This window comes from Pistacia vera, unplaced genomic scaffold (assembly GCF_008641045.1).
Source record: "Pistacia vera cultivar Batoury unplaced genomic scaffold, PisVer_v2 Contig291, whole genome shotgun sequence".
Lineage (NCBI taxonomy): Eukaryota > Viridiplantae > Streptophyta > Magnoliopsida > Sapindales > Anacardiaceae > Pistacia > Pistacia vera.
Window position 1 is genome coordinate 305649 of NW_022196103.1, and position 17177 is coordinate 322825.

Below are 17177 nucleotides of genomic sequence, written 5' to 3' on the forward strand. Positions count from 1 at the left end.
TATGTATTTCTTCCAGCGTGACAGTTGACCTTATCAACTTTTTGAGTTCTGCAAAGGTACCTAATACGTGTGAGATTTCACCACTAGCTCTTCTCATTTCAGGGATCTCCATCGACTTTAGTGTCTGTAAAGGTATGACATTTAAAGGAGACTCAAACCTTGAAAAATCTACCTCACACGATGACTCAAAAGAAGTAGAGGAAATCTTTATAGTTTCTGTCTGGTTTCTAACCCTAAAAACAATCCTCCGGGACTCTTTATCCTAAGGGTCTGCTTAGGAGTTTTTTTTTCCACTAGTTTTGAGGGGTTTTTAATTAGACTGGTTTTGCGGTGTTTTAAAACCATTACTTGCTAGATTTTTTATGCACTAGTTTTGATTGGCTCAAAACCTCCCAGAACCAGTGTATTGTATTTTTGGGGGGTTTATAAAACACCCCAAATCGGGGTGTTTTGGTTGGTTTTAGAATTTTATTCCACATATACCCTATCCACTACAAAACTATCCCAATTATATCCAAAAAAATAACCATATTATGTACATCTCCAACCATATTAAATATAAAAATAATCTTAAGCAATTATAAAAAAAAAATTATTAAAATCTCATTTCTAGACGCTTTCTTGGAGAAGTAGAGCTACAATTTTCTAATCATTCTAGATGTTGCAAAGAATGGCGAATAAGGATAAGGAGACTTTATCACATTTGAAGTTATAAAATATTAATAAGTAGAAAACAAATAAGGAACCCTTACCTTGTAATTGAAAAAACAAAACTCCCAAGCCTTGGTTGAAGTTGGGGTATTTTTATGGGCATATATATAAATTTATCATTTTAAAAAACTGTCAGAACCGCTAGAAAATAAACTCCCAAGCACAGGTTGGTGTTTTAAAAACCGCTACTAAAAACCCTTCAAAACTACTATAGTGGTTTACCCTCAAAATTGCTACGGTAGTTTACCCTCATAACTACTACCATGAAACTCCTAAACAGACTCTAAGTTTTTAAGCCTTCAAGTGTTTTTCTCGAACACTATCTAGAAGTACTTCTTTCCTAAGCCTACCAGATACCCATAGCCACGATGATTGTAAAAAAATTGCAGGAATGTGAAGAAGAGAAAAAGGAAGAATTTTCTTTACCTCATGATTGCCTAAAATGGGTGCTCTAGCGTAGTGTTGGGTTCGCATGAACCAGTGAAGGAAGAAAAAAAAATTTGAGAACAAGAAAATGGTGTTTTCTCTTTGAAAAAATTCGAGTTCTCTGAAAAATTAAGGCAAAGTTAGGGTTTTATATGAATACGACTGCGCTACAGCTTCTTTATAAGCAAATTTTGGGTGGGAGTTCATTCTTGGTCGTAGATTGTGACCACATGTCATTGATCCCTGGGAAGAGTAACTTCCACGCCTCGTAGAAACTAACCAACATTATCCTTTATTGAGAACGCCAATCGTTGGCATAATTATCTCATCCACATTTAATGCGCCCTCGTCTATATTTAATGCACCAAAAGGGAATGTCATTTCGATATGACTTGCATTTAATGTTCATGGTTGACACTTATTGCGCATAATGACATGTTTGTCAGATAAAGATTGCTTTATTGACTGAACCAGCTGTCAAATGCGACATATAACATCTGAAGAGGTCGTTCAAAAGAGACATTTATTCAACATGTCAAAACACAAACACCAAACAAGATGGTTCAGTATTTTCAGCCATGGAATAAGCTAAATTTTTAAGGTCGTGAATGATGGTTAGAGTTCAAAACATCTTTCGATGTCTCGAGACAAGATCAAGCTCAAGTTGATAAATCTCAGTAAACGATCACATCAAGTCGCCTATGTTACTCTCAAGTCATAGTTCACAATCTATCGCCAATTCGCAAGTCAAGACAGAATTTCAGAAGTCAGATCAAGTGATCAACTTCAGGTCATCTACAACGATGTGATTGCTTCTTAACTCTTAGCTCGAGCAAGCATCTTTGAAGTCAAGTCAAGTCAAGTCGCGGCATAACCATGAAGTTCTCAAGATCCAATTTCTTAAATCTCAAGAATTAGGGAGCTTTTGTTATGCCTAAAAACTCAGGGCTGACATAAGCTTATGTCAGCAAGTACCAATCAGAGTTCAGGAAGGCTTTCCGCCATCCAAAGTCTGCCACGTCACCTAAGACAAAAAGAATATAGCTATCAACAATCCAGTCGACTCAAGTTTTGTCTGTGAATAATTTTGGTTCGCACACGTGTTCAAGCCCCATTTAATTTAAGGATATTTCTTAAGTTATCAACTAATGGGACTTAAAGAAGGATCTGCACAGCACCTACCCACTTGTAGACTTGTAATCATTGCCTTGAACTCAGTGGGGATAAATAGGCAGCTCCTCCTCACAAAATTGGGATCAGAGACTCTGAAATTAACAAAGCAAATAGAAAAGATACCCTACGGCAAAGAGACTAGCTTAATATTCTCCCATAATACCAAGCATTTGTAATTTAGTTTGCAGTTTGCGACTTCTTGTAAACTTGGCTAATCACCAAGAACACTCATATAAAAGAAAACAGTGGATGTAGGAATCACTTTAAACATTTGAACCACTATAAAACTCTCATTGTCTCATTTACTTTTAAGTTTTTGCATGCAAATGTGAAAAAAGTGACCCTTAATCAACTCTCATAATTAATCACGTGTAATTTCTAAGACCTTCTTAGCACTTTGCACGTCCAAGGTTGTTGGTATCAAAATCAAGCATCAACAAATTGTGTTCTATTTCATTGCGAAATAGATATTGTTTCATCTCACTAACTTTAGAAGACAATTTATGAACTATTATAATATGTTAAATCATCATTATCTAACAACAAAACCTGCACTGTTTATGATTCATCTTTTGTATATATATATGTGTGTGTGTGTGTGTGTGTGTGTGCAATAAGTGATGTACTTGATGCACTAGAGCTTAAGAATACTTTGTCTCTTTATAGCAAGGTTTTAAAACTTGGGCCAGCTCGGCTGGTTCAATCGGTAGAACTGGGAACTAGCTACTGAGCCGCGCTTGTTAAGGTGAAAATGGAGACAAGAGTTAAACTGTTTTGACTTGCAGTTGGATCGGGCTACTATAGCGAATTGTTGGTCTAATCGATTTTCAGACAAAACCTAGTTAACTCTTATTAAATTCTAAAATCTAATTCTAAATCCCTTTTTCTTTCTTGTTTATTTCACACAAATCTTTAATCTAACCAAAATTGAGAAATCCCTAATAGGCAGTTTAAAGCCCAAGGAAAATTGTTTAATAAACTTGAACAAACCCAAATTATCAGCCACACCTCGCTGAAGAGATGAAGACGAAGACGATATGATGATGTGGCGAGGAGGACGATGACAGGGATGAGGAAGATTATGATAATGAGGACAAAGATTACAACGGCGACGATGGGAGAAATCATAAGATGAAGAAATAGAACCAGTCGAAGTTTTTTTATCTGGAGGCTCAAGTTGATAGTGATGAAGACGTGGAGGACGACATGTGCTCTTGAATTTGAGTGAATTGAAGATGAGAAGGAAGAAGAAGAAGATGGCAGTAAGCGTTCTTTTCTGGTTTTTGGTTTGTTTGGTAGATAGTATGTGAATTTTAGTGGAAAGAAGGTTTAGTGATTGAAGTTAGGATAGAGATAGTGAAAGATTGTGTAGAAGTAATTAGGTTTTTTTCTCATGCTGAAGTCAGCATGATGACATCACCAGTTTGACTTGTCGATCATACTAGTCCAATCGGTTAACCAAGGACTCGGACACCTAACCAGATCACCCTCGGGTCGAGTTTTAAAAGCTAGCTTTATAGTTTCAAAATGGTGAACCAATTACCAGTTCCCAATTACTTTTCTGATCTAATTCATGATTTCTTGTATGTGTTTTGAAATAAATTCTTTTTGTTCATGGAAACATGTATGAGCTAGATGAGATACTCAATAAAATTCTCTTCGTAATTCATGAGACTTTCTAGTTTGTATTTGATCTGGAGACTTCATGTCATCCACCTAAGATCGTGTACTGTTCAAGGATATTAATGCAAATGTGCATAGAAGGAAGCAAGTTTAGAATTTGTTTGATTAAATAGATATATTTTTCATGCCTATTAAAGTTGTGCTCTTTTCCATTGGCATGTTTCTTTCACAAACATGGGATGAGATGGACTTAAAGAAATAGTCAAAACAAATTTTGCACATCCTTCTACTTTTCAAAACCTAGGGGTTAAAATGTTCCAAGTTTTTAAATCTTACAGTTTAACCTATCCGGTCAATTAGATATGCACCTAGAGGCTATAGGGGGTTTTAATTATCCACCTTGGAGAGATATGCACCTAGAGGGGTTTTTAACTATGAGTAATACTACACATACAACATTTCTCATAAAACATTATGTGGCAAAATATGATTGGCTGATTTTAAATTAAAATTAAATTTTCACCCAATCATCTTTTGCCACATAATGTTGTATGTGTAGTATTATTCTTTAATTATCCACCCTGGAGAGAAATGTTGAGCTTAAACAGACCAAGGATTTTGGGAAAGTCTTAAAGAACCCCCTGCCGTCAATTATATTTTAATGATTGAAAGATATTTTGGTCTAAATGGTTTTTTTTAATACTTTTTCCTTTCTTTCCCCTCACTTTTGTTCTCTTCTTCATCTGATTCTTCCTTAACTTTCTTTCCAATCTTAAAGATTTAAGAAAACAAGAACTTGAATATTTTTTAAAACCTTTTCTTTCGCTTAACTCATTCTTTACCTTCTTTGTTTTTCTTCCCTCTTTTATCTTTCTGATTTCGTTCCCTTCTTCATCTTCCTCAATCGTCTTACCCATTTTACAAACTCGCAAAGTGTCGGAGTCGTTGGAGGTCGCTGTTGTCCCACACTTGAAGGTGGTGGTCGACAGTTGATAGAGAGTGAGAATGGGTTTGGGTTAGGGTTAAGAGCATTTGGGTAATTTACTTAAGGTTTTGGGCATTTGGTAATTTCATTTAAAATGATTAAATTCTTTTTAAATTTTACAAGAGAAAACCAATTTACTCCCAAGATTTTAGAAAGTCTCACTTCAGGGAATTATGCCGATTTTAATTAAAATTCCCCCATATTTTCTAACACTCACAACTAAGGACCAAAACAATAATATCGATGAAGCTCCTGTTTAGGTTTTTTTATATAACTTCTGAGAGATAGGTTAACTTCAGATAGCCCAAGGAGTTTTGAAAAGTTTTGGATACCCCCTTAATTTTAAAACTCAATCTCTTTGAGTTGATTCAATTGAGGGCATTTTAGTAATTTTAAACTGAAAGACTATTTCTAAGTTTTTTTTTTTTTTTTTTTAATCATTTATCAAAAAATTAAGGAAAAATCCTAATGAAATCTATGTAAAACCCTTGAATAAAAATAACTATTTTGACAAAGAAGATTATATATATTTAGATAAAAAATCCAAAAAAATTAAAAATTATGCAAAAATAAAAAAAACTTTTGAAAACTATATCTATTTACAAAATATTTAAATATAAAAAACAATGAAAAATTTTATAGAAAATCCTAATATGAAAAAAACCCTTTAAAAAAATAAATAATTTACGAAGCATATATATTAATTAATATATGAAAATTATGTGATCTATGGTCGTGGTCTCAGATCACTGTTGCGATCGGTTGTGATCTTCAATGTACTACAATTTTTTTTTTAATTTTTTTTCAAATTTCTTTTAGGACTTTTTTTTTTATTTTCGATTTCTAATTTCCTTTTTCTATTTGAGGGTTTTTTTTCTTATCTTTAATTGAAAAATCTTTGTACGTGACAAAACTGATTTAACTTTAGATAGATGAATTTTTAATGGCAAAAATTAATGGTAGGGAGTGTCTTGATAGTTTCCGTAGTTATGGGATAAAAAGTGTCAATTTCCCGGAGTTATAGAAGGCGTAATTTCATTAGTCTCAATAATATCGGGGCTATGGTTTGGTCATTATTATGCATTTCAGAACTAGGGGCATTTCATTAAATTTCTCTCTATCTACGTTTAGGGGTAAACGTATAACGCTTAATCAAATCTACCAAAAGCTTGAAGTTGTTATGTCTTAGGATGTGAGCGATGCATTTTCAACAAGTTTTAGGGGGGTTTAATAAAATTATAATAGTTGCTATCTCCAGTATATGATTTTGAATAACAATAAAAATTGCGACACTCAATCTCACATCCCTACATAAAAGTTTAAATGGTAGTTCGCAAGTAAATTCCACTTGTTTGTTATAGGTCTTGCATGTCAATATGGTTGACCAATTGAGAAACTGTTATATCAGAGTTATAAAAGAAAATTTGTAGATAGAATTGTAAGTGTAATATTGTAATTTTGAATATAACTAAGAGTTGGCAATCTCATAGGCGTGGAATATAATTTCATCATTCAAAACACGTGGAATATAATCTTGGAAGCCAACTAGATTATGCACAAAGTATGTTTCTTTTCAATATGAATGGGTATATGTCCCACACCAAAAAGACCAAAAAATAAAAATAAAGTACTATTACCTTAGTCCATTGACCATGTTTCAGGGTAAGCAATAATACAAATTGAAAATTTATCATAATTATAAATATTAAAACTTTATGTTATTATTGATGTATTTTTATTAAATTATTTATAATTAATTTGTAGGGTTATTGAATTGATCTGAATAATTTATCACACTGTTTCATATTAGCAAAGGTAAAAAGTTGCAATAAAAGATACTAAATAAATATTATACAATATATAGAAAAAAGTATAGCAAAAAAATCCTAATTATTGATATTTAATCATACAACTTATCAATTCAGGCAGCTTATTCTATATTTAACGAACTATGATGCAAGAAACTGAGCTTATGTCATATCTGTTTAATATATGTATATATATATTATATATAATGTATCTATATATATATAAACAAACATTTACATTAAAGAATAACTGAATTAATTAATTGCAAAACTTATTTAAAATCCATACTCATACCAAGTAATTAAATTAACAATCCATCTAAATAAAAAAAAAACCCTAAGATTGAAGTCATCATCTACATCTTCATCAAAAAGGAATTTGTTTAAAACAAAATCAAGTGATTCTATTTGTCAAAGTTGGGACACCTTTCTGCTTCTGTGTCATTTTGATGTGAAATTCAACAACACACATTGATATGCAATATCATCTTTTAGTGTATGACCTAATTAATTAAGAAATCCTTTTTATAGTAGCTAATTAACTATCTAACCCTGTTCAGTCAAGAAGCAGCTAGTAAGGCTTAAAAAATACTATATATTTATACACGAGTTAGAAAGCAATTATATTAAATAATCTGCCCAAATTAACCCTTTCATATTTTATGAATTAATTAATACAACCAAACCAACTACATCATCATCGTAATTCAAGTGCAAGCAAATAAAGCAATTAATTGCTGAAAGAGAGACAAAATATGAACTGCAATTACATAAACTCACGCCAGAGGCTTATTAAATTTATGATCACGAAAATCATAAATACCTGGCAACAAAGCACTGATACTCGTAGAATACATCACTGAAAATCAAGAGAAACATAACATAACAAACTAACGTAACATAATCTGACTCGCCCTTGAGATGCTCTCGAGCTGAAAAAACATCTAAATGCAGCTAGCAAAGACAGATCTGAGCCCAAGGAAGTGAAAAATGCCAAAGGATCGAAGTTGCCCTACAAGAGAAGAACTCCCAAAAAACCTTCAAAAAGATTCATGGGAATAAATCAAACATAGAAAGTACGCAGCACCATCGCTTTAAGAAAACAATAAGAGCATCAAGGCCACCCCTACCATTTTGGTTTGAGAAACTGAGGCATGGGGAGGGGTGGCCTTGCAGGGATGGTGCTGTGGGAAGAGGGTTTGATAATGAATGATGAGAGGGGTTGTTATAGGGGTTATTTTTTTTGGTTTGTTTAGTTGGTCACGAGAGCAATTAAAGGTTGAGATGACTTAAGAAGGTGTGTGTGGTCACTTTTGTTTGAAAGGAAGAAAAGGAAATTAAAGTAGACAGAGTGAAATGGAGATTGCAGCATCTTCCAAGGGATATGCCATTGCCACCCGCTTTGTGTTCAACACATGATGACACCTCCTCAATTCATTATTTTCAATCTTTCTACTTTTCTTTTTAAGCCCCTCCCTATATTTTATATTCCTATACCAAGATCTTCCTGTTTTTGATGTGGTTTCAAGAATGGACTATTGCACATCAAATTATTTACTTTAATTTGTCAACTGCCTTTTAGATAGGATATAAGTTACATTGGTCAAATATTTACTAATTCATATTTTGATTAATATTCGGACTCCACTCGTTAGTGGATACCATTATACATGTTACTACTCTTTTACGATTTATCACGAACACACAGAATCCACATAATCGATGAATATCTGTACTCTATTTTTATGTCACCCCTCACAGTCGTTAACATAAAAAACCAGCATATAAAGTGATATTATCCATCTAGTTTGCAATAAAAAATAAATCTATTTCTATTAATTAAATGTAGAATTATGACATATATAATTCTAATAAAATCTCATTTAAGATATTTTCAATGCTAATGTCATCAAGATAGGGCTTTGCTTAATTGATTCCAAACCTTAAACATAGAAATTATCTTAGTACAGTAAAACCCTTCTACACGTGGTATCAATTTCTCTAAAGTTCACAAGTGACATAGACAATGTGCAATGGAATTTACACCAAATTGTACCTCAATGAATTGACATCAATTATTTAAAATGGGGTAGGCCATTTTCTTTAGTGTCCTTAAATATATTTCCTAGCTGAGTGAGATTTCATATTCTTGATGACACCAGCAGTATCATTCTTTTGTTCTTTCAAACAGAAAAGATTGATGCTCTTTCTGATTACGTAATGCCTTTGTTGAAATGGCTGGCTCTTTGCTGACTCATATAACAACCAAATTAAGAAATGGTTTTGTGGATGGTAGTACAGTCGTGAATTTATTCAATGTGTACAAGTTTACAGACTCTAGAATTCTAAAATAAAAGTTGCGACAAATTTAGAATGGAGATCGGAGAGTCCGAGGATGTGTACTCTGCCTCAAGTATTTTGAGGTTTTAATAAGAAAAAGGAAACTCTGAAATTGATGGCATATGCGGGTATCTGGAAACTCTGAGAGAATATTACTTGATACAAAAATAACCAATTTGAAATTTGATAAAGCAACTGCGTATGCATCAGAAAACTTCTTTGATATTTTATTTATGGAACACTTGTTCATTGTATTTTCAACTCTCCAGGTTCAATTACAATTTGATGTTACTTTAATATGAAATTCTGCAACTTTTCCATCAATTATTTCATATTTTACAAATGGGGGTACTTTCTCTTTTTTTCTCCTCCCAAGAACTTACTCTCTTGAATGTCATGGAAGTTGAACCTTTGACATATTAACTGATTCTTGAAAAATGCTATCTGCAATAAAACGAGAAGCTCAATTGAAAATTAATGTCATTCAACTTAAGAAAACCATCTCTTCCCATTTTTGGCTATCTTAAGCTTCATGACAAGTTCCTCGCGCTGAGCTTCTACCTCAGCATATTTGAGGCTCATTTGGAGATATCGCTCGCGAATGTCTCTTAGCTCTGACTCTAGAGATGATTTTGTTCGTTCGAATCTTTCTTTTGTCACAACTTCACCTTCGGCTACAGATTTTCTACCGTTTACACGGTGGCTTTTGCCCTCAGATGACAACCTGCTAAGCAACAGCAATTGAAGAATACATTAAAAATGAAATATACAAGTAATAAAATCTGCATTAATAGGGTCACATGCTACCTCCCTGATGGCTCCGACCATTAAGTTTTATTTGTTTAGTTGTTTCACCTTATATAATGTCTCATTGTGGTATCCAGAATATAAAAACAGTAAGCCAGCCAGATAGGCTTCAATTGATGCATTCATCCTCTTTCAAATTGATTACACTCAAAAGTCTGTTCTCGCAAGTAAATTTCCATGTAGTAAATGTTGGTGATTTCTACTGAAATCAGTTGTAGTAGATACTTACAGTTTTTAGTTCATGAAAAGAACAAAAGGTAATCTAATTAGATTCAAGCTCAATCTTGAAAAAATATATGTGACTCCTGCGAAACTGACTAACATTAATGAGAAAGAAAAACCTTCTTTTTTCCTTCAAACTGTTAAAAATTTGTATCAATTAATAATGCCAATATCAATGTGGCCTTCAGAATAAGCTATGCAAACAATTTTTGTTTATGAAGCCATACTATGCTATGGGAACTCACCTCTTGATCTGTGCTTTGTACGTGCTATTTGCTTCCTTAGTTTTGGCTAGTTCAGCTTCAAGCAACTGAATCTTTGAGCCTGAAGCAGCAGGAGAACTCTTATGGTAAACTTTGTATCCATTATCACCCTGTACCAAAAGAGAGTCAGTGACAGAAGCATCAATTATCTAGAAAAAAAATCCCCAGGAATGGGAAAAGGATACATTTTGCAGTTTAATGTTACCATTACATGTATGTGCACAAACAAAGCTTACATGTTACCTCTTTTTGATGTTGACTTCTGTTAGAGTTTGTGCTGCTGGACTCCCTCTGATTCTGTTTTTCTTCTTTCATCAACTTCAATTCTTCGTTGAGGGCTTGAGATCTCATAAGAAACTTATCTTTCTCTTCCTCAAGTAGTTGTATCTTCCACTGAAGTTGCCTGTTAGCCTTCTTGATCATGGAGAGCTCATTTTTGAGCTCGTTATCCTGTACACGTATTTCCTCCTTTTCCATTAGGTCATCCTCCATCTGCAAAAGCTTTTCTTCCAAGGCGGCAGACTGACGTTTGCAGTCCCCTAGTTTAGACACATCCCTCTGCAAGGTAGAAATCTTCTCCAAACATGAATCTTTTTGTGCTTTCATATCCTCACATTCCTCACACTTATGATGCAATGAAGTTCTCAATTCCTCTTTCTCTGATATTGTTGCATTGAGCTCATTCCTTAGAGACAAAAATTCCAGTTCAAGATGTTCTATGCTCAACAACTGAACTTTCACATTGGTAGACTGTTCCCTGAGTTGTTGCCGCTCATATTCAGACACTGTAAGCTGTAGTTCAAGATCATTCAAGCTGATCTTAAATTTTTCTTCATTTGATTTGAATATCTCCAACTGCTTCAACAACTTTTCATGGTTAACCATCAGCAAGTCTTGGTTTTGTTTGGAAGCAGCAAGCTCCCCCATCAGGCCTTGAACTTTTGCTTGTGATTCTATTTGAATATTGTTGAGCTCATTCTCCACCCGTTTCAATTCACATTGAAGATCAGGAAGAGCACACTCCAGTTTAGCGTTATCAGCATGTAGACCAGACACTTCATGCTCAGCTTCAGAAGCTATCCTCTTTTTCTCATCAAGTGTTGCTGAGAGTTGCTTTCTGAGGTTTGCTATCTCCTGTTGAAGATTGTCAATTTCAACCGTCTTCTCTAAATGCATTTGAGTTAACAAGCTTTCTGCCAGAGCAAGTTTCTCCCTTAGTTTTCCATTTTCATCGAAAAGTGCATCGAACTGCAAAGTTATGCTTTTCTCTTTCAAGGCAATATCTTCCAGCATGGAAGAAAGATTTTCTTCTAAACCTTCAAGTTTTCTGGAACAATTAGCAAAGTTTTCATTTGACTCTCTCAGCTTTTCCTCCAAGTGGGTACAATGCTTTTGCAATTCAAACTTTTGCTTCTTTAATTCTCCATTTGACTTCTGAACAGAACTGCACTCTTTGATGAGACTATTAGCAGTGGATTGTAACTTCAAATTTTCTCTTCCCAGGTACTCACACTCTTCTTGTGCTTCTGACCACTGATTATGCATCTCCTCCAGCTCTTTCTTCATATCTGTTTCTTGAGTCTCCATGTCATTTCTCAATCTTTTGAGCTCATCTTGGAGATTCATAGCAAGAGCATTAGAATTCTCTAGCTCTAGTTGTATTGATTCCCTCTCAGTAGTCAGTGACTTTACTTGCGCCACCAAGCTGGAAATGCATGCTGATAACTCTGCATTTCCATTTTCCATTTCTGATAATTGGGCCTCCAGTTTGTGCTCTTCACTTTCTAGCTCTGAAGATTTCTTTTCAAGTATTCTATTGGCTGAAACATGGGAATCCACACTGCTGCTAAGCAACCTTATATCTTTTCGCAAATCATTCATGCACTTGGTAGCAATTTCACTTTCTCTCAAGATGATTGTTATGTTTTCCTCTAGCTGGACTTTTTCATTTTGAAGACTAGAAACCTTAGCTTCCAATTCATTTTGATAGCACAAAAGATTTTTAGTCTCCTCTTCTTTGGACAACAAGCTATCTTGAAGTCGCTCTATTTCAGATCTTCTTTGACTCAATTCCTCATCCAGCCCTGCTACCTTGACTTCCAGTTCATTTTTCAAACTCTCAAGTTGTTGCACTGAGGCATCATATTGGCTTTTAATCTCCCTGAGCACTTTCTTCTTTAGCTTCTGTTCAAGATTATGCTCTTTGGATTCATGATGACTCACATTATGCTCACTGGAACAGCTCTTTATTTCCTTCAGCTTGAAGAGAAGCTCAAGGTTTTCATCTGTCAACTCATTGCAATCTTTCTCCAGCTCCTGCAGTTTTGCTTTTAGGTCTTCAATTTCTTCACTCAGATCAGCTTCACCGCCGTTTAGGGACACCGTTTTTGTAAAAAATTTCTCATGAAACTCAGATAACTTGGCTTTTAAACCAGAAATTTCAGTATCTTTGGCTAACAACTTAGCTTTGTATTCTGTCTCAACATGCAGAAGATTTTGGTTGCGCAAACTCTTTTGCTTCTCTATGCCAAGGTCTTTTTGCTCTAAGGCCTGCTCTAGTAGTTGTACCTCAGCTTTCAAATTTCTTTCTGATTCCTGGAGTTGCTGCAGTTGGAGCATTGTGTTTTTGTTTTCTTCAATGTTTACGTCGATAGACTCTTCCATATGGCTGAACTTTGATTGCAGCAATGAAAGATTCTCTATTTCTAGTTTCTGCTTTTCTATAGTCTCTTCTAGCTCCTGGAGAACAGCGACAAGTTCAATATTTGATTCTTGACTCCTCTTCAACTGCAGAGCCAGATTAGCACCTGATTCTTTCTGAAACTTAATTTCATCTTCAAATTCTTTTTGAAAATGGGTTACACCTCCATCTTGAAATGTTGAATTCTCCGAACCTGCTGCCTTCTCCATTTTCTCTAACAACAATTTCAGCTGCTCAACTTCATTTCTGAACCCATCACGTTCTGTGCACGCTGCTTTAAGCTCCGTTTGCAAACTTGCATGGTTTTTGGATTGATCAGAGAATTCTTTCCTGAGTATATCCAAATCAATCATCAACTTCTGTGCATTTCTCTCCCACATTTTAGACTCTGCACGAAGCTCTTGTATTGTGTCCTCTGCAGCTTTCAGAAGGCTTTTAGTCGAAGCACTGATTCCACTTGCTGATAAAGCAAGATCTTCCTGATTGTGCTTGGAATAATTTCCTGAACCTGTATCCTCCGAATTACATGATGACTGATTTGATTCAGAAGGCGTTTCAACATGATAATTGCCTTCAGGTACATTGTTCTGCGAACTGCTTGAGTCTGGTCCCCCGCTTAGGTTGAGTCCATCATCACCATTGGAGTTCTTTCTTGAAGAGAAATTTTCACCCTCCAAGGAAACCTCACCTGACTCATAGCTTTGATGTGAGTCAGAAGCAGCAAAACTTGTTCCCTGAAGAAAATGAAAAGAATACTTTATTTCCATATAGAAAATCCAAAATGTGAGATAATCATTTAAAAGTTTGCTTAATGTCTGATTTAAGCAGTAAATACTTTATATTGTTTCTTTAGGTGAATTCATGCAAAATGATCGTCAAAAAACAGAACACCAAAATTTCAATCGTAATCCATTTTCACAGAAAAATATTACGCACCCTACTCTCCGGTTCTTCTTTATGCAAGGTAGAACCCAACTCTTTACTGGAGGAGGATCCATTGCTCTTTGGAAGTATACTATCAGATCCATCTGGCTTGGTGTCCATGTCGCGGGATTCTGCATTAAGATCTTCCTCTTGAGAATTTTGCTCTTTCGATTCATCTTTCCTGAAAAAAGTGCACCAACTCATTCATGTCAAGCTGAATAGCAATGCCTGTAGAATTATAGTAAAAGAAAGTCCAGAAAGAGGATCAAACCTGAGTTTTATTCTTGGTGTTAGGCAATGAATTTTGACCTGCAATTCAGATGGACAAGCAAGATAGTTTCAATTCTTTCAACTTATATAATTAAGCCAATGTTCCAACCATTAATTGTCATTTTTTTCACTACATTCAGTCAATCACAAACATATATGTGAGATGCAACCAGATAGGATTCTTGTTGTCTTTTAAAATGGTTTCAGATTATACATTTATCATCTAGAAAAAATTGTTGAAGCAATGACTAGTGATCCGAACAAAGGCCAGCACACTGAAAGGTGAAAACATAAAAGCTCCTACCAGACTAAAATCTTAACTTATATTGAACTATAATAAAATTTAAATTCTAAGTGAAATCTAAATTCTACGTTATACTTTAGACAAACTTACATTTAATTTAATCATGTTCGTTTATCACACAACAATGCATGAGAGAGTATGATACAATTATACCAATCATAAACCAGCCTTAAGACTATATAATTAAGCAACTAACGTTTTTGGTCACCAATAAAAGTTGATTATACAGTTTAAAATAGAATTTTATACCTCTGCATTCACATAAAGAGACAGTATACCCAAATTAAACTTATGTTAGGCAATTAATGAAGCAAGAAGACACCAATAACAAAGAATTAACAGCATAATATTAACTGCACAACTTACTTGTAGAACTGTCCCGTGATTGCACTTATCCAAAGGTAAAGAAACTGGAACAACAGCACTTGAACTCGTATAGCCTGTCATATTCACTTTAGTCTCACCAAGAATGCCAGATCTAGCTGACCCCTAAGATCAAACATTCACATCCAATACCATTTATTAAAAAAAATCATTACATTTAGATAAATAGTTGATGTATAAGCAATCAGAACTCCCTCCAAACTTGAGGCCTATAGAGAGTCAATGAAACAGAATCCAATACAAACCAATAAGAACAATCACATTACCATGGAAACAACAAACTTGAAGAGACAGTCTTCCAATTCCTTAGAAGACTCCTCTTCCGAAACCCATATAGATTCTGACACCGTCTCCGTCCACTGACAAATCCCATTTTGCACAAGCGCTTTGCTCGACTTAGCAATGGTTTTCCCAGTTTCCACAGATATCACAGATACAAACAGCCTGTCCCATCCCTTTGGCACCTGCGTTACGTACAAAAATACACAAACAAGTAGCCCCGTTCACCATTCTTTTGCTTGAAAATAAACACTCAATAAAACAACATGCAATGCAATTAATATAAATACCTGGAGAGCTTTAAAGTGAGAGAACTTGAAATCTATTCTCTCCCCAGATTTAGTTGGTCGGGTTTTATGTAGCCTGAACATTTTTCTCTCCTTTTCTTCTTCTATCTGTTTGAGGAATAATTCATGAAAGTTTTAAAGGAGCATTAATGTCATCACGTACCCTTTACCATTAATTATCATTAAAACATAAACAGAGAAGTGAAGGAGAATAATATCAGATAGCAAGTCACTATAGTGAAGGTTGTTGTATTATTTTCACTTGGAAAAACTTGTTGGTTTATATCATCATTTCCAAACCGCGAACAGCCGTTTGTTATGTGGACAAGCTTTGGTTTGGCAGTTTGAAGCATGAGAAGTAAACATGAAGTCACGTAAAATCGACGACTGTCAACGTGGGGGAATTTCATTGGTTGAAACGTGAGAAGTAGAGGGCTCTGACTTCTTGACTTCTGGCAAGAGAACAAAACGATGTCGTATTCTATCGAGATATTTATGTTTGCATTGGGGATGTAAACGCATAAAATCCAACAATGGAGAAGGGAATTGTACAATTAATTAATATTTACTTCATTGACTCCATCGAACTCTTCTTGGGAAGAAAGAGATAGAGCTGGTTTTGTTGGTTTGCAAGAAGTCAAAAAGTAAATAAGAAAAGGATAACCCATTATGCCAAGAGCCAAGTTTACGGGTTATACATCCAAAGAGGAATTCGATGAAGTCAATGAAGCAAATATTATAAGTTAAATTTTCTCATACTATTCCACTTCCACTGGTACGACATCGTTTTTATCTTTTGGTTCTTGCTGGAGCCTAGAAGTCGAAGCCTTTTAACTTATCATGTTCGCATTGATGGTCTCATTCCTCTTGGGAAGCACAACTCGTGTTCTGTCATATTGTCCCTTTTCCAAAATTGGATCACTTTTAACTTATGTGAACTTAAGTTAGAGTTTTTAGACTATGAAATAAGTTGACTACAATTACTTTTAAAAAGATTTATCAAAACACGTTTTTAGGGCTAAATGCATAACTACTTAATTAAAGTTGAAAGTTAAAAGCTCTTTTCAAATTCGTTTTCTTTGAAAAATCATTAGGAATTGGCATTTGCAGAAAGAAAAAAAAAATACCATGGCAAGTGCAAATAGGAGTAAAAATTATGCTAAGTTGAGCAACATCTTCCATTATATAAATACATAAATGGTAATGTTATGTTACGTTAGCCTCTTCCTCCCTCACATTAGTGAGAGTGTGGGAACCCTTGAATCATGTTTCTTACGCTCTTCCTCTAACATTATTTGGGCTAAGTTAGCTAGCATGTCTCTAGTTTTAAATATTGGTTATTTATTATAATTTATTAAATGGGCGTTTGAATCATATAATGTTTTATTATAGGAGGATATTATATTAACGAAATAAAATATCACTGGGAATATTTAGAAGATATGTTTAGTTGGTTCGAATAAATTCGTGACTAATATGTTTGGTTGGGAGGATAAATAGATGGGTATGTTATATAGATTACTAAATTGGCCTCATTTTTAAATATTAATATAACAGTATTTTTTATTATTATTTTTTGAATAATTTATTTTAACCCCCTACTTTTCAGATTTAGCAAAAACACCCTAGCAACCAAAAACATTTTAAACTTAACAAAAACACCCCTATCG

The 17177-nt window shown here is 34.4% G+C and overlaps 1 protein-coding gene across 1 annotated transcript; it reads right to left on the reverse strand.

Moving 5' to 3' along the window:
- Positions 1-9279: 9279 nt before the first annotated feature.
- On the reverse strand, positions 9280-15623 carry LOC116134796 (A-kinase anchor protein 9-like). Its single transcript, XM_031420441.1, has 8 exons — positions 15511-15623; positions 15208-15405; positions 14924-15046; positions 14255-14292; positions 13996-14164; positions 10602-13793; positions 10341-10468; positions 9280-9790 (listed from the first exon to the last, which is right to left on the reverse strand). The coding sequence occupies exons 1-8, from the start codon at positions 15589-15591 to the stop codon at positions 9556-9558; spliced, it is 4164 nt and encodes a 1387-aa protein (XP_031276301.1). The 5' UTR covers positions 15592-15623; the 3' UTR covers positions 9280-9555.
- Between the last annotated feature and the right edge of the window lie 1554 nt (positions 15624-17177).

Bases quoted from the DNA above. Each gene is read 5' to 3' on its own strand.
- LOC116134796 (XM_031420441.1), bottom strand. From the start codon at position 15,591: ATGTTCAGGCTACATAAAACCCGACCAACTAAATCTGGGGAGAGAATA. The intron at 14,165-14,254 runs GTTTGATCCTCT...CACTTTTTTCAG, and splicing joins ACACCAAGAATAAAACTCAG to GAAAGATGAATCGAAAGAGC. The intron at 10,469-10,601 runs GTAACATGTAAG...CTTTTGGTACAG, and splicing joins GAAGTCAACATCAAAAAGAG to GGTGATAATGGATACAAAGT.